The sequence below is a fragment of the Oncorhynchus mykiss genome, chromosome 21 (assembly GCF_013265735.2).
Source record: "Oncorhynchus mykiss isolate Arlee chromosome 21, USDA_OmykA_1.1, whole genome shotgun sequence".
NCBI lineage: Eukaryota > Metazoa > Chordata > Actinopteri > Salmoniformes > Salmonidae > Oncorhynchus > Oncorhynchus mykiss.
This window is the reverse complement of record NC_048585.1, coordinates 55,394,749-55,420,236: the sequence shown is the minus strand read 5'-3', so window position 1 is coordinate 55,420,236 and position 25,488 is coordinate 55,394,749. Positions and strand designations below refer to the sequence as shown.

At 45.0% G+C, this 25,488-nt stretch overlaps 1 protein-coding gene across 2 annotated transcripts in view; it reads right to left on the bottom strand.

Annotated features, from left to right (window-relative positions):
- Nucleotides 1–25,488, bottom strand: part of LOC110500895 (stromal interaction molecule 2) — a 79,792-nt gene that overhangs the window by 9,470 nt on the left and 44,834 nt on the right. For both annotated transcript variants that reach the window (XM_036958259.1, XM_036958260.1), the window contains exons 2-7: nt 17,322–17,452; nt 5,141–5,252; nt 4,587–4,698; nt 3,227–3,342; nt 2,679–2,856; nt 2,265–2,442 (exon numbers count right to left, since the gene is read on the bottom strand). In XM_036958259.1, the coding sequence (XP_036814154.1) occupies nt 2,265–2,442; nt 2,679–2,856; nt 3,227–3,342; nt 4,587–4,698; nt 5,141–5,252; nt 17,322–17,452 (827 nt within the window). The remainder of the gene's footprint in view (nt 1–2,264; nt 2,443–2,678; nt 2,857–3,226; nt 3,343–4,586; nt 4,699–5,140; nt 5,253–17,321; nt 17,453–25,488) is intronic.

The following is a 25,488-nucleotide window of genomic DNA, read 5'->3' as shown; positions in this document are numbered from 1 at the left end:
ACTTAGAGTACTGCCTGGTCCTATCACACTTAGAGTACTGTCCAGTTATATGGTCAATCCCTGGTCCTATCACACTTAGAGTACTGCCTGGTCCTATTACACTTAGAGTACTGCCTGGTCCTATTACTGTCCGGTTATATGGTTATCTGCAGCAAAGAAAGATATAAAAAAGCTCCAAAACAGGGCAGCCAGATTACCTCTTCATTGCTCTAAACAGGGCAGCCAGATTACCTCTTCATTGCTCTAAACAGGGCAGCCAGATTACCTCTTCATTGCTCTAAAAAGGGCAGCCAGATTACCTCTTCATTGCTCTAAACAGGGCTGCCAGATTACCTCTTCATTGCTCTAAACAGGGCAGCCAGATTACCTCTTCATTGCTCTAAACAGGGCTGCCAGATTACCTCTTCATTGCTCTAAACAGGGCTGCCAGATTACCTCTTCATTGCTCTAAACAGGGCAGCCAGATTACCTCTTCATTGCTCTAAACAGGGCTGCCAGATTACCTCTTCATTGCTCTAAACAGGGCTGCCAGATTACCTCTTCATTGCTCTAAACAGGGCAGCCAGATTACCTCTTCATTTCTCTAAACAGGGCTGCCAGATTACCTCTTCATTGCTCTAAACAGGGCAGCCAGATTACCCCTTCATTGCTCTATCCAAATGAATATTATCCAAATGCATCAGAATCTCTCTTTAGGAATGTTATAGATATACATATTTTTTTATACAGTCTTTTCCAGTCCAATTTGTACATACTAGCAACACGCATAACCACAAAACCCGACAGGCAAATTCAGGGCAGCTACAAACAACTCAAGCCAAGGACAATGCCAAAAAATCTACAGTTTTATATAGAGCCATAGCTGAATGGAACTTTTACCAATCCATATATTTTCAGGCAAACAGTAAATCCACCTTCAAGAAAAAAATAAAAGAACATCTAATGTGATAGACCATATGACTGGACAGGAAATAGAAAGCATCAACTGAATGTTAAAACCTCTCTGGGATTGGGGGCGGTATTTTCACATCCGGATGAAAAGCGTGCCCAAAGTAAACTGCCTGCTACTCAGGCCCAGAAGCTAGGATATGCATATTATTAGTAGATTTGGATGGAAAACACTGAAGTTTCTATAACTGTTTGAATATTGTCTGTGAGTATAACAGAATTGATTTGGCAGGTGAAACCCAGAGCACAATCCATCCAGGGATTTTTTTTTAGGTCAATCTGTTTTCCATTGGTTTCCTATGGCAAGCCCGTTTTAATAGAAATATGCTTGCAGTTCCTATAGCTTCCACTAGATGTCAACAGTCTTTAGAAATTGCTTGATGTTTTTCTTTTGAGAAATGAAGAAGTAGCCCTTTCCTTTCTGGGTGTATAGCCTAGTGAAGTCTTTTGTTTGGGGCGCGTGACCTGAAGCTCGCTCCACTATCATTTTATCCGCTATTGAACGTAGTTTATCCCGTCTTAAATTTGATTGATTATTTACGTTTTAAAATACTTAAAGTTGGATTAGGAAAGTTGTTTGAAATGTTTGGACAAAGTTTACAGGTAACTTATTAGATCATTTGTAGTCATGCTGGGCGAGTTGGAACCGGTGTTGGAACCGGCGCCAAATAAATTGAGATTATGGGGATATAACGATGGAATTAATCGAATAAAAGGACCATTTGTGATGTTTATGGGACATATTGGAGTGCCAACAGAAGAAGCTATTCAAAGGTAAGGCATGAATTATATCGTTATTTCAGAGTTTTGTGTCGCGTCTGGCGGGTTGAAATATGATTGTCATGTGTTTGTTTGATGGGGTGCTGTCCTCAGATACTCGCATGGTTTGCTTTTGCCGTGAAGCCCTTTTGAAATCTGACACGCTGGATTAACAAGAAGTTTTCATTTGGTGTATTGCACTTGTGAATGTATGAAAGTTAAATATTTCTAATAATTTTTTTTAAATTTCTCGCTCTGCATTTTCACCGGATGTTGTCAAATCGATCCCGCTAACGGGATATGATCCATAAGAAGTTTAAATGTGTTTCCTGTCAGGTTTTTTAATTATCTGTATTGTCTACTTTTAAATGTGGTTGTTTGTAATGTCTTGTTAATTATGGCGTTAGCTAATGAGGATCCTAATAAAAACTACAAAATTAAATTACAGGTTTCCATAAATAAATAAACCAAAATTAGTAAACATTCTGGTAACTTTGGTAAATGACCGGTAGTTTTGCAACCTTAAGGACATGCGTAACGCTCTCAATGGTTCCTACCTGCACCAGCTCCTCCTCTGCGTATTTGAGGCGGCTGAGCTCACACTCGGCCCCCTGGCGGAGTTCGCGGAGACGGTACGACTCCTTCTTGGCCCCGCTGATCTCGTCTCTCATCTTCTGCTCCAGGTTCTGCTTCTCCACCGCCACTGTGCGGTTCTCCTCCTGGGCCTTCTCCAACCTGGTGAGAGCCATGAAAACCTGACAAAGTCATCTTCACCATCCAAAAACAACCAACTTCACTTAATACACCCGAACCCTGGGCCCAGTCCAATGCCTAAGACGTTACACAAAGAGATCGAAATCTTTTAACAAGGTGGCTAGGTGTTCTAGTGAGGTCAGAACAATACCTGTAACATCTATATACCGTATACACACCCTTTATAAAACCGTAATAAAAACTACTAGGTTACGTACCGTCCCTGTAGGTCCATGAGGCTCTGCTCAGCACTCTGCAGGCTCTCCAAGTCCTTCATCATCTGACCCATGTGGACCCGGGAAGACTTGTTCTGGATATAAGCGAACCAGCAGCCCCCCACCCCGATCACTATAGATACCATCAACACAAAGTCCTTCAACCAGTTGTGTTGCGGACCTGGGAGAGAGAGGGATGGAATGGAACAGTGTTTATTGGCGGTCCAAGCACGGCTCAGTTGGTAGAGCATGACCCTTGCAATGCCACGATAGCGGGTTCGATTCCCATGACCACCCATACGTGAAAAAGCATTACGGACGTATTGACCTTACAGGAAAGCTGTACAATAGTATGCATGGTATCTTTAGATTGATGGTTTGGTAAAAAGGTTCTGGTGAATGTAGAGATGGGGGGGGGGTCTGCAGATCAGAGTAATATTGTTGATCATTTCCTTGATGGAAGAAGACATATGATGAGTAAACGTGGTTCTGTTTTTACCCAGACACCCCCGTAGTGGCACCAAACCCACACGTATGTATAGTGTACTTACGTGAGGGAGGGCCGAAGAGCACAGCGTCTAGTGCTTTGAGATTGAGTTTCTGTTTGTGTCGCTGGTCTAATATCTTCAGCTGACCCGACATAAACGACGGTTCGTTCGCCGCCAATCTGAAACAGAGAAAGAAAACGAAACGTATTGAGAACGATACCCTTCACTGAGAACGATAATAGAACGCTGATCAACCAACTACAGTATGTGATACAGGATCAAGTAAGACAAGGTCTGTCTTGAACAGTGTGTGTCAGTGTGAGTGTCTGTGTGTGTCAGTGTGAGTGTGTGTGTGTGTCAGTGTGAGTGTCTGTGTGTGTCAGTGTGAGTGTCTGTGTGTGTCAGTGTGAGTGTCTGTGTGTGTCAGTGTGAGTGTCTGTGTGTGTCAGTGTGCGTGTCAGTGTGTGTGTGTCAGTGTGTGTGTGTCAGTGTGTGTGTGTCAGTGTGTGTGTCAGTGTGTGTGCAGGTGTGCGCGTCAGTGTGTGTGCAGGTGTGCGCGTGTCAGTGTGTGTGTCAGTGTGTGCGTGTGTCAGTGTGCGTGTGCGTGTGTATCACTGTGCGTGCGTGTCACTGTGCGTGCGCGTCACTGTGCGTGCGCGTCACTGTGCGCGTCAGTTTGCGCGTCAGTGTGTCTGAACAGTTTAGACAACATGGCAGCCAGCGACACCCAATCCACTGCTGTGACATCATTTAATGAGTCAGCACCCCCCACGGGTACGGGGGGGGGGTAAAACAACTCCCCTGACCCCCTTCAACCCTCCTCTTCAACCCTCTTCTATCCATGTAGTCATTCCATACATGAGTACATGGAGTCTCAGCGAGTCTCATTCCTGAAGAGATTCTAGTGGAACTGCTCTGACTCTCCCCTTCATGTCATTAAGACGGTGTTATTGGTCCCATCTAAACAAGATCAAGTCCATATAAAGGTGACTCCTTGATATAACAATCGCCTGCTGACTTCGGGGTCATGACATAAACTGGGATGTCTGAACTGCACTAACGTGACTATCGGACAACATGGGCAGGGAGATGTTTTGCTAGTCGAAGTGGGCATATGTTTTATGTGTGTGTGTCCTGTTTGATACTTTCTTTCTCATTCTACCTGCATTAACCTCACATATCCAGCAGAAGGGAGCATTGGACTGAGTAACAAATTGAGCTCATTGTTTATGATGTGCATTTCAACTTTTCAAACTAAACCTGAAACCGTTTAGCATATATCTACATATTGATAAAGCAGTGCAGAGCGATATCTTCACCATCACACAAAATCACTACTGTTTACACAACATGGAAGACACGATTCAGTTCAGTGGTGTTGTTGGTATCTGTGATATGCTGTGTTGTGTGATAATGTAGTCACCGAGGCAGAGTGTTTCCATTGATCCGGAACTCTCTGAAGCTCGTCTCGTACTGAGGCAGCTCCACAGATTCCTTCAGCCACTGGACTGTGTCCTCCGTCGTCCAGTTATGAACTGCAGACAGAGACTGAAATTGACATTTGCTTCTTCCATTTACCCCCTCTCCCATTCCTCCCTTCCATTTACCCCCTCTCCCTTCCTCCCACCCCACCCTTCCATTTACCCCCTCCCTTCCTCCCACCCCCTCTCCTCTCCATTTACCCGCTATCCCTTCCATTTACCCCCTCTCCCTTCCTCCCACCCCCCCCTCCCTTCCTCCCACCCCCTCTCCCTTCCATTTACCCCCTAATCCCTTCCATTTACCCCCTCTCCCTTCCTCCCACCCCCCTCCCTTCCTCCCACCCCCCTTCCCTTCCATTTACCCCCTCTCCCTTCCTCCCACCCCCTCACACTTGTTGTATTCGGCGCATATGGCTAACAAAGTTGGATTAGATTTACCCTCTCTCCCTTCCTCCCTATTTTAAACAATCCCTCCCTCCCTCCATCTCTCTCCTACCTTCTGAGGTTTTCCAGCCCTTCCACAGCTCTTCCACAGTGATGTGTTGGTCTTCCCTGTGCAGGTTACTGTGTTTGTTAGTTTGTTGTTGCTTCATATCTTCTCTAATAAACTGCAAGAAGAAGAAGACATTTGGTTAATATTACTGGTTATTCTATCATTACAGACTGCAATAAAACTGACACAGTGGGAACACAAACTAACAAGTTAAATACAGGCACAGAGTTATGACATTGTAGAGGATCATGGATACCAGCAGACGTGACTTTCAGTGTGATGTGAGATCTATTAGTTGTGTCTCTATTGGAAGTTGGCAGATTAATTAGGGTCGATTTCAAGTTTTCATAACAATCGGTAATCTGCATTTTTGGATGCCGATCATGGCCGATTACATTGAAATCCACGAGGAGACTGTGTGGCGGGGTGACCACCTGTTACGCGAGTGCAGCGTCAAAAGGACCTTGTGTCTGCAAGGAGCCAAGGTAAGTTGCTAGCTACAGTAGCATTAAACTTAACTTATAAAAAACAATCAATCTTACCATAATCACTAGTTAACTACACATGGTTGATGATATTACTAGGTTAACTAGGTTGTCCTGCATATAATCAATGCGGTGCCTGTTAAATTTATCATCGAATCACAGCCTACTTCAACTTTGCCAAACGGGGGATGATTTAACAAAAGCACATTCGCAGGAAAAAAAGCACATTCGTTGCACGACTGTACCTAACCATAAACACGACTGTACCTAACCATAAACACGACTGTACCTAACCATAAACACGACTGTACCTAACCATAAACACGACTGTACCTAACCCTAAACACGACTGTACCTAACCCTAAACACGACTGTACCTAACCATAAACACGACTGTACCTAACCATAAACACGACTGTACCTAACCATAAACACGACTGTACCTAACCATAAACACGACTGTACCTAACCATAAACACGACTGTACCTAACCATAAACACGACTGTACCTAACCATAAACACGACTGTACCTAACCATAAACACGACTGTACCTAACCATAAACACGACTGTACCTAACCCTAAACACGACTGTACCTAACCCTAAACACGACTGTACCTAACCCTAAACACCAATGTACCTAACCATAAACACGACTGTACCTAACCATAAACACGACTGTACCTAACCATAAACACGACTGTACCTAACCATAAACACGACTGTACCTAACCATAAACACGACTGTACCTAACCATAAACACGACTGTACCTAACCATAAACACGACTGTACCTAACCCTAAACACGACTGTACCTAACCCTAAACACGACTGTACCTAACCCTAAACACCAATGTACCTAACCATAAACACGACTGTACCTAACCATAAACACGACTGTACCTAACCATAAACACGACTGTACCTAACCATAAACACGACTGTACCTAACCATAAACACGACTGTACCTAACCATAAACACGACTGTACCTAACCATAAACACGACTGTACCTAACCATAAACACGACTGTACCTAACCATAAACACGACTGTACCTAACCATAAACACGACTGTACCTAACCCTAAACACCAATGTACCTAACCATAAACACGACTGTACCTAACCATAAACACGACTGTACCTAACCCTAAACACCAATGTACCTAACCATAAACACGACTGTACCTAACCCTAAACACCAATGTACCTAACCATAAACACGACTGTACCTAACCATAAACACGACTGTACCTAACCATAAACACGACTGTACCTAACCATAAACACGACTGTACCTAACCATAAACACGACTGTACCTAACCATAAACACGACTGTACCTAACCATAAACACGACTGTACCTAACCCTAAACACCAATGTACCTAACCATAAACACGACTGTACCTAACCATAAACACGACTGTACCTAACCCTAAACACCAATGTACCTAACCATAAACACGACTGTACCTAACCCTAAACACCAATGTACCTAACCCTAAACACCAATGTACCTAACCCTAAACACCAATGTACCTAACCCTAAACACCAATGTACCTAACCATAAACACGACTGTACCTAACCATAAACACGACTGTACCTAACCATAAACACGACTGTACCTAACCCTAAACACCAATGTACCTAACCCTAAACACCAATGTACCTAACCCTAAACACCAATGTACCTAACCATAAACACGACTGTACCTAACCATAAACACGACTGTACCTAACCATAAACACGACTGTACCTAACCCTAAACACCAATGTACCTAACCCTAAACACCAATGTACCTAACCCTAAACACCAATGTACCTAACCCTAAACACCAATGTACCTAACCCTAAACACCAATGTACCTAACCCTAAACACCAATGTACCTAACCCTAAACACCAATGCCTTTCTTAAAATCAAGTATACATTTTGAAAACTACATACTTAGTTAAAATAAATGCATGTTTGCAGGCAATATTAACTAGGGAAATTGTGTCTCTTCTCTTGCGTTCAGTGTAAGCAGAGTCAGGGTATATGCAGCAGTTTGGGTCGCCTGGCTCGTTGTGAACTGTGTGAAGACCATTTCTTCCTAACAAAGACTGTAATTAATTTGCCAGAATTTTACATAATTCTGACATAATATTGAAGGTTGTGCAATGTAACAGCAATATTTAGACTTAGGGATGCCACCCGTTCGATAAAATACAGAACGGTTCCGTTTCACTGAAAGAAAAAACGTTTTGTTTTCGAAATGATAGTGTCCGGATTTTACCATATTAATGACCAAAGGCTTGTATTTCTGTGTGTTTATTATATTATAATTAAGTCTATGATTTGAAATTTGATAGAGCAGTCTGACTGAGCGGTGGTAGGCAGCAGCAGGCTCGTAAGCATTCATTCAAACAGCACTTTACTGCGTTTGCGAGCAGCTCTTAGCAATGCTTGTTGCACAGCACTGTTTGACTTCAAGCCTATCAACTCCTGAGATTAGGCTGGCAATACAAAGTGCCTATTAGAACATACAATAGTCAAAGGTATATGAAAAACAAATGTTGTAGAGAGAAATAGTCGACACATCATAATTCCTATAATAACTACAACCTAAAACTTCTTAACTGGGAATATTGAACCACCAGCTTTCATGTGTTCTCATGTTCTGAGCAAGGAACTTAGCTTTTTTACATGGCACATTTGCACTTTTACTTTCTTCTCCAACACTGTGTTTTTGCATTATTTCAACCAAATTGAACATGTTTCATTATTTATTTGAGACTAAATTGATTTTATTCATGTATTATATTACGTTAAAATAATAGGGTTCATTGTTCATTCAGTATTGTTGTAATTGTCATTATTACAAATACATATTTAAAAAATTGCCAGATTAATCAGTATCGGCTTTTTTTGGTCCTCCAACAATCTGTATCGGCGTTGAAAAATCCTAAAATCGGTCGACCTCAAGTCTCTATGGTCAGACCACAGGTGTTGTGAATATGGTGTTTGAGCAGACTAGACTGTGTCCTTCTCCCACATAGCAGCCTAACCACCGGAGGTCTTTCTCTGGTACACTAGATCTCCTCCATAACACCCTGCCATCAACAACCTACCTTTCTCTAGCCCTCACAACAGCCCCTGAATAGCCACAGCACCAACCGACATTGCCAAGGAAACAGGTATGGGCAACACAACAAAACCTTAAAAGCTCCAATCGCCTTGGGAACAGCATGAGTTGATTTGGCACGAGTTGTGTCGCTACGCCACAATAAAGCACTGCTATTCTGCTCCCTACCTGGGTTTTAAACAGTGAGTCATGATAGCTACAAAGCTCTGTGTTGAGCTAGGAGAGAAGGGAGCGTGTGTGTGTGTGTGTGTGTAGAGCTAGAAGGGAGAATGTTGACTCAGGTTTTTGCATTGACCAATAACAGAGCTGTACACCATAAAGGTAGGATATAAGGACTACAGAGGCTAGCTCAATGTGGTTCTAAACCAGAGGTTACCTTCGAGGATTAGCTCAATGTGGTTCTAAACCAGAGGTTACCTTCGAGGATTAGCTCAATGTGGTTCTAAACCAGAGGTTACCTTCGAGGATTAGCTCAATGTGGTTCTCAACCAGAGGTTACCTTCGAGGATTAGCTCAATGTGGTTCTAAACCAGAGGTTACCTTCGAGGATTAGCTCAATGTGGTTCTAAACCAGAGGTTACCTTCGAGGATTAGCTCAATGTGGTTCTCAACCAGAGGTTACCTTCGAGGATTAGCTCAATGTGGTTCTCAACCAGAGGTTACCTTCGAGGATTAGCTCAATGTGGTTCTAAACCAGAGGTTACCTTCGAGGATTAGCTCAATGTGGTTCTAAACCAGAGGTTACCTTCGAGGATTAGCTCAATGTGGTTCTAAACCAGAGGTTACCTTCGAGGATTAGCTCAATGTGGTTCTCAACCAGAGGTTACCTTCGAGGATTAGCTCAATGTGGTTCTAAACCAGAGGTTACCTTCGAGGATTAGCTCAATGTGGTTCTAAACCAGAGGTTACCTTCGAGGATTAGCTCAATGTGGTTCTCAACCAGAGGTTACCTTCGAGGATTAGCTCAATGTGGTTCTAAACCAGAGGTTACCTTCGAGGATTAGCTCAATGTGGTTCTCAGTGTGAGTTTTGTGGGTTGGGCCGTCTACGGTATTAATTGCTGTGATAATTTGTGGTCTTGCTGTGGGTTGAGATCAGTGACTGGAAGGCAATATCAACCATACTGAGAATAAATAAACTTCTTCATGTTTCAGGAATGAATATGGGTCATAGATACTGTAGATGGTTTAGTCATTTAGCAGACGGTCTTATGCAGAGCGACTATCAGAGTATTTATCTCAAGGCAGCTAGGTAAGTGAATTACCTCAAACCTTTACTCAAACCAACTGTCAGTAAAGTCAGTGCTAGTGAGACAAGTGGGAGTGTTAGTATTCAGTGTTTTAGTAAAATCTATCAGTATGTCAGCTGTAGTTCTCCTAAATGGTTGAACAGGAGAAATGACTGCCATTTCCACTTGAGTTGGTTTCCTAGCAAACAGAATGACAAAGTTTAAACAGTGGACGTTTATTCGTTAACAAACACATTGACAAGTTGCACAACTTCAGTTCGTTTGCTATTGATGTTGTTATCCAACGGGAGTTTTTGAAAATAGCTGAGTCACCTGACAAATGACTAGGATATTATCTCAAATGGACAGGAAGCACGCACACAATACAAAGGGGCTAGTTGTCTGAGTTGGATTCTAGTTGGGTCTTCCCATGAGCCTCTGCTGCCCTTTCAAACAACACACTCTGAACTTCTGTAAGGTTGTGCGTGAGAGATGAAGGGGCTGGGTGGGGCAGGGGGGGGCAGTGAGAGATGGGCTGGGTGGGGCAGGGGGGCAGTGTGTGTGTGAGAGATGGGCTGGGTGGGGCAGGGGGGCAGCGTGTGTGTGAGAGATGGGCTGGGTGGGGCAGGGGGGCAGCGTGTGTGTGAGAGATGGGCTGGGTGGGGCAGGGGGGCAGCGTGTGTGTGAGAGATGGGCTGGGTGGGGCAGGGGGGCAGTGTGTGTGTGAGAGATGAAGGGGCTGGGTGGGGCAGTGTGTGTGTGAGAGATGAAGGGGCTGGGTGGGGCAGTGTGTGTGTGAGAGATGAGATGAAGGGGCTGGGTGGGGCAGTGTGTGTGTGAGAGATGAGATGAAGGGGCTGGGTGGGGCAGTGTGTGTGTGAGAGATGAAGGGGCTGGGTGGGGCAGTGTGTGTGTGAGAGACGAAGGGGCTGGGTGGGGCAGTGTGTGTGTGTGAGAGATGAAGGGGCTGGGTGGGGCAGGGGGGCAGTGTGTGTGTGAGAGAGATGAAGGGCCAGGGGGCAGTGTGTGCGTGAGAGATCAAGGGCCTGGGTGGGGCAGGGGGGCAGTGTGAGCGTGAGAGATGAAGGGGATGGGTGGGGCAGTGTGTGTGTGAGAGATGAAGGGCCAGGGGGCAGTGTGTGCGTGAGAGATCAAGGGCCTGGGTGGGGCAGGGGGGCAGTGTGAGCGTGAGAGATGAAGGGGATGGGTGGGGCAGTGTGTGTGTGAGAGATGAAGGGGCTGGGTGGGGCAGTGTGTGTGTGAGAGATGAAGGGGATGGGTGGGGCAGTGTGTGTGATTTGAGGAGGTCTGAATATCTAGCCATGGATCCTCTGGTGGTGACCAGTAGCACATGTCAACAACTCGCTGAGCTATCCTTCCCTCAATAAATTATGCCTGCCTGTGTGTGTGTGTGTGTGTGTACACGCTTCCAGGCATGTCTATGGGTACCACAGAGCCCTTTTACACTGGAGACCAGCTAGGAAATCAAAACAACGACCCCCATACACTCCACAAGCAGAACGACCCCCATACACTCCACAAGCAGAACGACCCCCATACACTCCACAAGCAGAACGACCCCCATACACTCCACAAGCAGAACGACCCCCATACACTCCACAAGCAGAACGATCCCCATACACTCCACAAGCAGAACGACCCCCATACACTCCACAAGCAGAACGACCCCCATACACTCCACAAGCAGAACGACCCCCATACACTCCACAAGCAGAACGACCCCCATACACTCCACAAGCAGAACGACCCCCATACACTCCACAAGCAGAACGACCCCCATACACTCCACAAGCAGAACGACCCCCATACACTCCACAAGCAGAACGACCCCCATACACTCCACATGCAGAACGACCCCCATACACTCCACAAGCAGAACGACCCCCATACACTCCACAAGCAGAACGACCCCCATACACTCCACAAGCAGAACGACCCCCATACACTCCACAAGCAGAACGACCCCCATACACTCCACAAGCAGAACGACCCCCATACACTCCACAAGCAGAACGACCCCCATACACTCCACAAGCAGAACGACCCCCATACACTCCACAAGCAGAACGACCCCCATACACTCCACAAGCAGAACGACCCCCATACACTCCACAAGCAGAACGACCCCCATACACTCCACAAGCAGAACGACCCCCAAACTAGTCACAATATGAATAATCCACGTCTATAAAAATAGCGAATCTATTCGTATAACATTGCTGACTGAGGTCCAACTCGCACTCAGTCCAACAGGTGATGGTCCACTATCCAGTAGCCCTACACTAGAACCCCATCACTACTGGTGTCACTATCCAGTAGCCCTTCACTACACTAGAACCCCATCACTACTGGTGTCACTATCCAGCAGCCCTACACTACACTAGAACCCCATCACTACTGGTGTCACTATCCAGTAGCCCTACACTACACTAGAACCCCATCACTACTGGTGTCACTATCCAGCAGCCCTACACTACACTAGAACCCTCACTACTGGTGTCACTATCCAGTAGCCCTACACTACACTAGAACCCCATCACTACTGGTGTCACTATCCAGCAGCCCTACACTACACTAGAACCCTCACTACTGGTGTCACTATCCAGTAGCCCTACACTACACTAGAACCCCATCACTACTGGTGTCACTATCCAGCAGCCCTACACTACACTAGAACCCTCACTACTGGTGTCACTATCCAGTAGCCCTACACTACACTAGAACCCCATCACTACTGGTGTCACTATCCAGTAGCCCTACACTACACTAGAACCCCATCACTACTGGTGTCACTATCCAGTAGCCCTACACTACACTAGAACCCCATCACTACTGGTGTCACTATCCAGTAGCCCTACACTACACTAGAACCCCATCACTACTGGTGTCACTATCCAGTAGCCCTACACTACACTAGAACCCCATCACTACTGGTGTCACTATCCAGTAGCCCTACACTACACTAGAACCCCATCATGACTGGTGTCACTATCCAGCAGCCGTACATCATCACTACTGGTGTCACTATCCAGAAGCCCTGTACTACACTAGAACCCCATCACTACTGGTGTCACTATCCAGTAGCCCTACACTACACTAGAACCCCATCACTACTGGTGTCACTACCCAGCAGCCCTACACTACACTAGAACCCCATCACTACTGGTGTCACTATCCAGTAGCCCTACACTACACTAGAACCCCATCACTACTGGTGTCACTACCCAGCAGCCCTACACTACACTAGAACCCTCACTACTGGTGTCACTATCCAGTAGCCCTACACTACACTAGAACCCTCACTACTGGTGTCACTATCCAGTAGCCCTACACTACACTAGAACCCCATCACGACTGGTGTCACTATCCAGTAGCCCTACACTACACTAGAACCCCATCACTACTGGTGTCACTATCCAGTAGCCCTACACTACACTAGAACCCCATCACTACTGGTGTCACTACCCAGCAGCCCTACACTAGAACCATCTCACTACTGGTGTCACTATCCAGTAGCCCTACACTACACTAGAACCCCATCACTACTGGTGTCACAATCCAGTAGCCCTACACTTCACTAGAACCCTCACTACTGGTGTCTCTATCCAGCAGCCCTACACTACACTAGAACCCCATCACTACTGGTGTCACTATCCAGTAGCCCTACACTACACTAGAACCCCATCACTACTGGTGTCACTATCCAGCAGCCCTACACTACACTAGAACCCTCACTACTGGTGTCACTATCCAGCAGCCCTACACTACACTAGAACCCCATCACTACTGGTGTCACTATGCAGCAGCCCTTCACTACACTAGAACCCCATCACTACTGGTGTCACTATCCAGTAGCCCTGTACTACACTAGAACCCTCACTACTGGTGTCACTATCCAGTAGCCCTACACTACACTAGAACCCCATCACTACTGGTGTCACTATCCAGTAGCCCTACACTACACTAGAACCCCATCACTACTGGTGTCACTATCCAGTAGCCCTACACTACACTAGAACCCCATCACTACTGGTGTCACTATCCAGTAGCCCTACACTACACTAGAACCCCATCACTACTGGTGTCACTATCCAGTAGCCCTACACTACACTAGAACCCCATCACTACTGGTGTCACTATCCAGTAGCCCTACACTACACTAGAACCCCATCACTACTGGTGTCACTATCCAGTAGCCCTACACTACACTAGAACCCCATCACTACTGGTGTCACTATCCAGTAGCCCTACACTACACTAGAACCCCATCACTACTGGTGTCACTATCCAGTAGCCCTACACTACACTAGAACCCTCACCACTGGTGTCACTATCCAGCAGCCCTACACTACACTAGAACCCCATCACTACTGGTGTCACTATCACCATATTATGCCCCCTGTGACAAGGTTACTGTCAACTCCGTTACCTGATCACTGTCACCCGTTACCTCACTACTGCCAGGAAGAGAGATTGAGGTTGTGTGCGTGTGGCAGGGGGTGAGGACATCCCTAAAGTGGCCCCCTTTCCTCAACCCTGTCACCATCAACCCTGTCACCATCAACACCGACTTCACCAATTTTCTTACAACTCCAAAAGGCATTTAACCCTTAACACAATTTTTCATTCATAATAAAATAATCAAACAAAGTGTGTCAAACAAGTTATTGGGAATAATGTATATACACTGAGTATACCAAACATTAGGAACACCTTCCTGTTGCCCTCAGAGCATCTCAATTCATCAGGGATGCTGGTCCATGTTGACTCCAACAGTTGTGTCAAGTTGGCTGGATGTTCTGTGGCTGGTGGACCATTCTTGATGCACACTGGAAACTGTTGAGTGACAAATCCAGCAGCATTGCAGTTCTTGACACAAACTGGTGCGCCTGGCACCGACTACCATACCCTGTTTAACTTCTCTAGGGTAGGGGGCAGCATTTGAAATTTGGATGAAAAGCATGCCCAAATTAAACAGCTTTCTACTCAGGCCCAGAAGATAGGACATGCATTAAATTAGTAGATTTGGATAGAAAACACTAGAGTTTCAAAAACTGTTAAAATAATGTCTGTGAACAGAACTGATTTGGCAGGCAAAAACCTGAGAAAAATCCATTCAGGAAGTAGGATTTTTTTTCTATTCAATGCCATTACAGTATCCATTGACTTAGGTCTCAAATTGCAGTTCCTATGCCTTCCACTAGACGTCAACAGTCTTTAGAAATTGTTTCGGGCTTGTATTCTGAAAAATGAGGGAGTAAGACCAGTCTGAATGAGTGGACCCTGCCGTGTCACAGAGGTTCTTCATGCGCGCGACCGAGAGAGTGCCTTTCTTGTTTACCTTTTATATTGATGACGTTATTTTCCGGTTGAAATATTATAGATTATTTAGGCTAAAAACAACCTGAGGATTGAATATAAACATAGTTTGACATGTTTCTATGAACTTTACGGATACAATTTATATTTTTTTGTCTGCCTGTTGTGACTGTGTTTGAGCCTGTGGATTACTGAAGAAAATGCAAACAAAACGGGGGTTTTCGGATATAAAGAGAGACTTTATCGAACAAAAGGAACATTTATTGAATAAATGAATGTCTTCTGAATGCCACAATATCAAGCTCTTCAAAGGTAAGGGATTCATTTTATCTCCATTTCTGACTTGTGTAACTCTTCTACTTGGCTGGTTACTGTTTGTAATGATTTGTCTGCGGGGCTATGTTCTCAAATAATCGCATGGTTTGCTTTCGCCGTAAAGCATTTTTGAAATCTGACACCGTGGTTGGATTCACAAGAAGTTAATCTTTAAACCAATGTAAAATAGTTGTATCTTTTCTGAATTATTATAATGAGTATTTCTGTATTTGAATTTGGCGCTCTGCAATCTCACTGGATGTTGGCCAGGTGGGACGCTAGCGTCCCACATATCCTAGAGAAGTTAAAGGCACTTCAATCTTGTGTTTATTCACCCTCTGAAAGGCACACAGACACAATCCATGTCTCAAGGATTAAAAAAAACTCTTTAACCTGTCTCCTCCCCTTCATCTAACAACTGACATCAATAAGGGATCATAGCTTTCACCTGGATTCACCTGGTCAGTCTGTCATGGAAAGAGCAGGTGTTCTTAATGTTTTGTACACTCAGTGTAAAATTGGGTGAATTTTCTAAAACGGTTAGGCTCCTAACAGCATGAACAGAAAAGAGCAGACCATGTCACATGTTCGCCTGAGTGTGTCAATCCAATCTCCCTGGGAATAGTCACACATTCCAGGGTCAAGTTTCGCTCGGGGTACAGATGTAGGATCAAATTCTCCTCCCCAAATCCTAACCTTAACCATTAGTGGAGAAAATTAAATAAATGTTAAAAAAATCACCCAAGATCAGCGTCTATATAGAACTTCACCCTGCACCTAGTCGTACACCACTGGGGATCTCTAGTGACACTACAATCGTCCTCTTAAGGGCTGATCCGAGGACAGCTCATGTCTTGGCAGAATGGGCAACTCTTTGCCTCCTTGCACTCAAGAAGAGCTATCAAATCCTACTGGGGCCATAAACATGGGCTTTTACGAAGCTTCTCTTTACTCTTTCAAGGCGCAGGGCCTTGGTCTGTGCTCCCATAAATGTGCAGGGCCTTGCTCTGTGCTCCCATAAAGGTGCAGGGCCTTGCTCTGTGCTCCCATAAAGGTGCAGGGCCTTGCTCTGTGCTCCCATAAAGGTGCAGGGCCTTGCTCCGTCATCCCACACATGCATGGGCACACAAACACAAATGTGTAAGCACACACACACACACAATAAATGTGTTTTTTTATTCAACTAAGACGGTGCTGATTACGAGAGGTTATAGGTCAGACCAGGTCATGGTGGTCTTACTGTCAATCACACTGAGAAAGGCCTATCATGTTATAGTTCTCTCTCTCTCTCTCCCTCTCTTATCTCCACTATCTCTCCACGAGCTTCCTAAGCTGATAATGGCTTGCAAACATTACTCCATTAGTTTATGGCGTTGTTTATGAGGCTGTAAGGCTTTAAGGCCAAGTTCAGGTCAACTTTTAAAGCCACAAAGCGTTCCCACCTTAACAATGCATACTCAAAACATTATCATTAAAAAAAAAATTACTTGGAAAACAGAAATGACCAGGGAACAATGACGACTTGGTAACAGAGATGACTTCATAACAACAATGACCAAATTACACACATGACTTGTAACATAAATAATCAGGTTACATACATGACTTGATAACACCAATGTCTTGGTATCACAAATGATCAGCGAATGTCACATACAGACTAATCCAGTTTTAGTATTACTCACCTCTACACTCTCGTTGACCTCGATTCCCCCGTCATTGTCATCATCCAGCTGTTTGTGAATGACCCGGAGGGCCTCCAGGCTGAAACGGTCTGCGTCACCCATGCATGGAGGCATCACGGTTAGACAGGGGTCTGGAGAGAGTTCAAAGATCAAATGTTATAGGTCATACTCAGGTTAAAGGTCGCAGGCATCAAGTCTTGTGTATTAAGTAAGGGATAATCAATGAGGGCCTATGCATTTTATGCTAAATAATTAATGGCGTGGAAGTGGCGGAACTCTTTCCGGAGAACGCATAGAGCCCCTATTTGATTATCCCTGTTATACCATGGCTATAATTTAACACATTTTCAGCCAGAAATGCGTTAATTTGGCACAAGAAATGTGTTCAACATCCACTGAAGTAGCTTCCGAGTTGACTAGATAGATACAGTAGTTGCCTTGATAACCAAACACAGACTTGCTAGTTTAGCTAACCAAAACATCAGTCCTAGCTTGCTATTAAGGAAAATCTAACTCAACAAATGCCAAATTTGACTTTTGCTTTCAAAAGCAGCTCAAATATAGAACATGTAAGAATGAACTATAGCCATTGAATTTGACCGTGCAGAGAAACCGCGCGCTGCAAGGAAATAATGAACGCTCTAGGATGCCCTCCAAGCCAATTCAGAAATGAGAATTCCATAATGCCATGGTATAATCACATCTACAAACATCCATTTGGTGAGACGTTGACAGATGTTCACGATTCACGTCCAGACAGATTTGCATGATTTATTATTTACATGATTTATTATTTACATGATTTATTTGACATGATCTGTTTTAAAAACACTGTGCTACACTGTGCTAATGGGTGAATAGTGCTGTACCACAAGGTCACGTCACTCCAAGGTTACAAAGAACAGAGCCTCTCAAAAATGAATGTCTGAAATTTTCAAACTTAATTCTAGAGATTGTATTGAAGACATTTAACAGCATCAGAGAGCAAAACTGTGTCATTGGATTTCCGCATGGGCACTATTGTATCCTGTCAAAAACATCACGTCTGAGAAACCCTCTTCCAGCAATGTTTCCATTTTACAGTCTGGTATGATATTCCTCTCACATCCCAAGAGGCCACATTGTTTTCATTTGTGCTCTAGAGAATCCTACAGCAAATGAGTCCAGCAGTACAGCCTACAGTGCCTTGCAAAAGTATTCATCCCCCTTGGCGTTTTTCTTTATTTTGTTGCGTTACAACCTGTAATTTAAATAGATGTTTATGTGGATTTCATGTAATGGACGAACACAAAAGTCAAAACTGGTTAAGTGAAAAATAGTTTCAAAATATTTCAAAAAAAATCTAAAAAATGGAAAAGTGGTGCGTGAATATTTGCTGTGAAGTCCCTAAATACGATCTGGTGCAACCTATTACCTTCAGAAGTCACATGATTAGTTCAATAAAGTCCACCTGTGTGCAATCTAAGTGTCACATGATCTGTCACATGATCTCATTATATACACACACACATCTGTTCTGAAAGGCCCCAGAGTCTGCAACACCACTAAGCAAGCGGCACCATGAAGACCAAGGAGCTCTCCAAACAGGTCAGGAACAAAGTTGTGGAGAAGTACAGATCAGGGTTGGGTAATAAAAAAAATATCAGAAACTTTGAACATTCCATGGCGCACTATTATATCCATTATTAAAAAAATTGAAAGAATATGGCGCCACAACAAACCTGCCAGAGAGGGCCGCCCACCAAAACTCATGGACCAGGCAAGGAGGGCATTAATCAGAGAGGCAACAAAGAGGTCAAAGATAACCCTGAAGGAGCTGCAAAGCTCCACAGCGGAGATTGGAGTATCTGTCCATAGGACCACTTTAAGCCGTACACTCCACAGATCTGGGCTTTACGGAAAAGTGGCCAGAAAAAAAAGCCATTGCTTAAAGAACAAAAAAAGCAAACACATTTGGTGTTTTCCAAAAGGCATGTGGGAGACTCCCCAAACATATTGAAGAAGGTACTCTGGTCAGATGAGACAAAAGTTTAGCTTTTTGGCCATCAAGGAAAACTAAGTCTGGAGGCAAACCCAACACCTCTCATCACCCCGAGAACACCATGTTTTTCATCTGCAGGGACTGGGAAACTGGTCAGAATTGAAGGATGGTGCTAAATACAGGGATATTCTTGATGGAAACCTGTTTCAGTCTTCCAGAGATTTGAGACTGGGACGGAGGTTCACCTTCCAGCAGGACAATGACCCTAAGCATACTGCTAAAGCAACACTCGAGTGGTTTAAGGGGAAACATTTAAATGTCTTGGAATGGCCTAGTCAAAGCCCAGACCTCAATCTAATTGAGAATATGTGGTATGACTTAAAGATTGCTGTACACCAGCAGGAACCCATCCAATTTGAAGGAGCTGGAACAGTTTTGCCTTGAAGAATGGGCAAAAATCCCAGTGGCTAGATGTGCCAAGCTTATAGAGACATACCCCAAGAGACTTGCAGCTGTAATTGCTGTAAAAGGTGTCTCTACAAAGTATTGACTTTGGGGGGTGAATAGTTATGCACGCTCAAGTTCAGTTGTTTATCTTATTTCTTGTTTGTTTCACAAGAAAACATATTTTGCTTCTTCAAAGTGATAGGCATGTTGTGTAAATCATTTTTTTTTTCAATTTTAATTGCAGGTTGTCAGGCAACAAAATAGGAAAAATGCCAAGGGGGGTGAATACTTTCGCAAGCCACTGTATCCCTTTCAAAAGGACAGTGTGATCTGGGCCTGCGCCAAACTGTCTGAGCGAGTGCCACACACATTATCTATACAGTCCAATAGAACACATACACACACACACTCACAAAAGCATTCCTATGTATTCGCTATAACCACACAAAAGTGCACACACACACACACTGTAAACAGACACATGCACAGATGACAACCTACACACAGCTGATAATGTAGTGTACACTGCACATGGACCAGTCATTACTCTAAACCAGACTATGTTCGTCAGGACAGACAGGATAGTGAGTGCAGAGTGTCAAACCAGCTGGGATCTATAGAATAAGACACTCTCTCTTTAAACAATATTCCACTGGATACAATGAGTAAGGAATTATGTGTTGAACAATACACACTAACACAGAAACGTAAACACTGCATCAACATGTAAAGTGTTGGTCCCATGTTTCACGAGCTGAAATAAAAGATCCCAGAAATATTCAAAAAGCTTTCTTCTCTAAAATGTGTTTAAATCCGACTTCCACACCCGGCTTCTTCACAAGCCACCCGGACAGCTAATGAACCCAAAAGGATTTCAGCACAAACTGTAAACCATCTCAGAGAAGCTCCTCTGCATGCTCAGCAGGGTCTTGACTGGACTGCAGTTCGGCATCCTAACCGACTTCAGTGGGCAAATGTTCACCTTCGATGGCCGCTGGCACGCTGGAGAAGTGTGCTCTTCATGGATGAATTGCATTTTATTTATGGCAATTTGAATGCACAGAGATACTGTGACGAGCGAGGCCCATTGTTGTGCCACTTATCCGCCATCGCCTCATGTTTCAGCATGATAATGCCGGGCCCCATGTCGCCAGGATCTGTACACAATTCCTGGAAGCTGAAAATGTCGCTGTTCTTCTGTGGCCTACACTCAGACATGTCACCCATTGAGCAGTTTTGGGATGCTCTGGATCAATGTCTACAACAGCGTGTTCCAGTTCCTGCCAAAATCCAGCAACTTTGCACAGACATTGAAGAGGAGCAGTGGGACAACATTCACCAGACCACAATCAACAGCCTGATCAACTCTATGTGAAGGAGATGTGTCGTGCTGCATGAGTCAAATGGTGGTCACACCAGATACTGACTGGTGTTCTGCTTTAGACCAGGTCATAGCATTATCTCTGCTGCATCCCTATGTTATAAATGATGTAGTTAACTGTATGGATAAAAGGAAACATTGACTTTTGATTGGAACACAGCCCAGGCTAAGTACAGGTGAGAGGACACTGGGTAAGAATCCCATGTTACTTGGCAAAACTATTGGCAAGGGCGCGTGATTGGACAATATCGCTTAAATGGAAAAAAATACAAAATATGTTCAGTAAATCATTGACATTATAATCAAAGTAATGCAGCTAAATAATGAAATGCAACTTGTCATGAAGACAAAACGTTTTTGAAGGAGGCTTAGCATATCTAAATGATGTTTACAACGGTCATATAATTCATTTGCTTAGCAGGCGTCCTCCGTCACAGAAATGTACATATTTACATAGCATCTATTTGGCTACCTGGTGATATCTTAAGCGCTAAGTGCATTCCGTATTGCATCAGTGTGACAACAACCATGGGTCGGGTCTCAAGTCCAACTCCCTCACCACTTCTTACAGCACATCCATTCTACAAAGACATGTCATGCTGTCCACCCAGGAAAGAGATGGTGATGTTCATGTTTTATCGCTGTACAGAAGACACAAACCCTGTAGACCTTGTACAGTAATACTACTATTTTGTTTAGGTTGTGCCCAATTTGAGAAAAGTGTTTTAAGTTCTTATCAAAAGTCTTGTAAAATAACAAGTGAAACTTGGGTAGGCCACCTGCTGCAATTCAGGAACATAAAACTCACCTTCCCATTCCCTTCAGATGTCATATTTTCAGTGTGTGTGTGTGTGTGTGTGTCACATCATTCTCAGTGCGCAAGTGTATATGTGTGTGTGACGTGCTGACCCTACAATGACCCATGTGACAGGAAGTGAAGTGATCCGTGGTGACACTGTGTTCCGGGGGACTCATGATAAATAAAAACACCCGTCAGAATACGACCCAAAAGGGGTCAAATTTGAGAACTGTGAGCTAAAAATAGTCCCTGGAAACCAGTGGGCTTATCTTGGAAAACCTCAACAATGGAACGTCTCCCTCTCGCTCGCTCTCACACTCACATGCGAACAAACTCACAACATGAAGGAAACATCTTGTTTCAGAGCGAATGTGTACTGTAGTTCTGTCACTGTTACAACTACAGCAAATCTACTGCCAATATGAAACTATGCTAAACACCTGCAGTAAAATGTCCCATCTGCACTTCTGAAGAAAGATGTCCTGGATGCATATGGAAACATCTGAATCCAGAACTGGTTCTGGTGCTGTTTGTAAAAGGAGAGATTTGAAAGTGTATGTGGGTTTGACGACGACATCTGTTTGTGGGTTCATGAGGACACGTTGTTTATGAAGGCAACTTCCTGTGTGTGGCGGTCGTCTGGTGGTATGCCGTCTCTGGCTTCGCAGGAAAAAATCTCTAAAATCTCTATCACAAAGCATCCTGGGTGAGTGGGCGGCAAGATGAATGGAAATAAAAGGAGGAAGTCTATTTCGAGGTGACATAAACAGGATATTTTTTCCATTCATGTGAGATGTGTGTTGGTTGCTTGCGCTATTGGTTGTTCCTGGTGTTGCGTTTGTTGTCCCTGGTGTTATCTTGTTGCCTTCTAACTGACACAGTGTACCGGTTCTCCTTAACCTTAACGACAATATCAATTATTGAGGTTATCATCAACACGACACTCTAATTCCCCTCTCCATAAATAAACCACCAGAACAGAGAGAACAGCTAAGGTCAGCGCATGAAAATACACCTCTTTATTACAAGGTAAAAGAACATCAAAGAACTGAAGCAGAGAGTAGCAGTAGTAAGTAACCATGACATCTACTCAGACAGCTGACACCACAGTTACTGACTGGGACCTAGCAACTAACTGGAGAGCTCAAAGAAAAAGCATTGTCATTTCTCATTCTGTAGTTGTCCTTAGGCACAGATCCCTCGCTCACACACACACACACACACACACACGCACGCACACGCACACGCACACACACGCACACACACGCACACACACGCACACGCACACAGACACCGGGGACGCTGGATCTGCGTGTGGTTGTGGGTGCCTGCTGGTTCCGGTGGTTGGTGTAGATTACGTGGTAGTCAAGAGGAGAGCTACGGCAGACAGATGGGTCTGGGTTTCCCACCAGCTCTTCCTCCAACGTACCCTGACCAAAGATTGCACTATTCACCAGAAATTCCCGTGGCTTCACTCATTGGCTAGCTAGCATTATCCAATGACAACACGCCATGTATACTTTACTCTCACCTGTACGTGGACACTTTCATACACGTCACTGCATTATGTTAACACATTCTGATCCCTTAACTCAATATTGGATCTACTGTAATCTAAGGATCAGGAGTTTCTGGAGAGACGGAGCAGGGGGTCTAAACCAAACAGAGGACTGGGAAAACACGCCCTACAGTATCATCAACACGCCCTACAGTATCATCAACACGCCCTACAGTATCATCAACACGCCCTACAGTATCATCAACACGCCCTACAGTATCATCAACACGCCCTACAGTATCATCAACACGCCCTACAGTATCATCAACGCACCCTACAGTATCAACAACACGCCCTACAGTATCATCAACACGCCCTACAGTATCATCAGCACACCCTACAGTATCAACAACACGCCCTACAGTATCATCAACACGCCCTACAGTATCATCAACACACCCTACAGTATCAACAACACGCCCTACAGTATCAACAACACGCCCTACAGTATCAACAACACGCCCTACAGTATCAACAACACACCCTACAGTATCAACAACGCACCCTACAGTATCATCAACGCACCCTACAGTATCAACAACGCACCCTACAGTATCAACAACGCACCCTACAGTATCAACAACGCACCCTACAGTATCAACAACGCACCCTACAGTATCAACAACGCACCCTAAAGTATCAACAACGCACCCTAAAGTATCAACAACGCACCCTACAGTATCATCAACGCACCCTACAGTATCATCAACGCACCCTACAGTATCATCAACACACCCTACAGTATCATCAACGCACCCTACCGTATCATCAACGCACCCTACAGTATCATCAACGCACCCTACAGTATCATCAACGCACCCTACAGTATCATCAACGCACCCTACAGTATCATCAACGCACCCTACAGTATCATCAACGCACCCTTCTGTATCATCAACGCACCCTTCTGTATCATCAACGCACCCTACTGTATCAACCAACAGCACCAAGGCCCCCCCTCGACAGTATCAAGACCCCCCGACCGTATCAAGGCCCCCCGACCGTATCAAGGCCCCCCGACCGTATCAAGGCCCCCCGACCGTAGCAAGGCCCCCCGACCGTAGCAAGGCCCCCCGACCGTAGCAAGGCCCCCAGACCGTATCAAGGCCCCAGACAGTAGCAAGGCCCCAGACAGTAGCAAGGCCCCAGACAGTAGCAAGGCCCCAGACAGTAGCAAGGCCCCCAGACAGTAGCAAGGCAACAATAGCATGTGAGCACATGTATACAAGGGGCGTGACGTCAACTTGGAACAAACTAGCTCCTTGTCAACTGTAACCATATGGCATATGTCATAACTCAACTGGACAGGCCAGACACTTTTAAAGAACAGTAAATAACGATTCTCAACGGTCTACTATTTCAGGTCCTCAGCACAGCTATTAGGACACATTTCATTAGCCAGCTAGTCGTTAACTGGAGGCTAGCTGGGACCAAGAGAGGAGATTGAGAGCGGGGTGCGAGAGGGAGAGAGAGAGGAGAAGAGATCGGGAGAGAGAGAGAGCGGAGAGCGAGAGAAAGAGGGGAGAGAGAGAGAGAGAGAGAGAGAGAGAGAGGGGAGCGAGAGAGGGGAGCGAGAGAGAGAGAGGAGCGAGAGAGAGAGAGGGGAGCGAGAGAGAGAGAGAGAGAGGGGAGCGAGAGAGAGAGAGGGGAGCGAGAGCGAGAGAGAGAGGGGAGCGAGAGAGAGGGGAGCGAGAGAGAGAGGGGAGCGAGAGAGAGAGAGAGGAGCGAGAGACAGAGAGAGAGGAGCGAGAGACAGAGAGAGAGGGGAGAGAGAGAGAGAGAGGGGGGAGAGAGAGAGGGGGGAGAGAGAGAGAGAGAGAGGAGCGAGAGAGAGAGCGAAAGAGAGAGGGGAGCGAGAGAGCCTTGCACAAGCACTTAAAATCCAGAGGGGCATGTGTCAAATTAAACACTGGTCTTCCATTTAACACTTCTAAATGCAGGAACACACCTGACACGGGTCTTCCACTTAGTATAGGAACACACACCTGACACGGGTCTTCC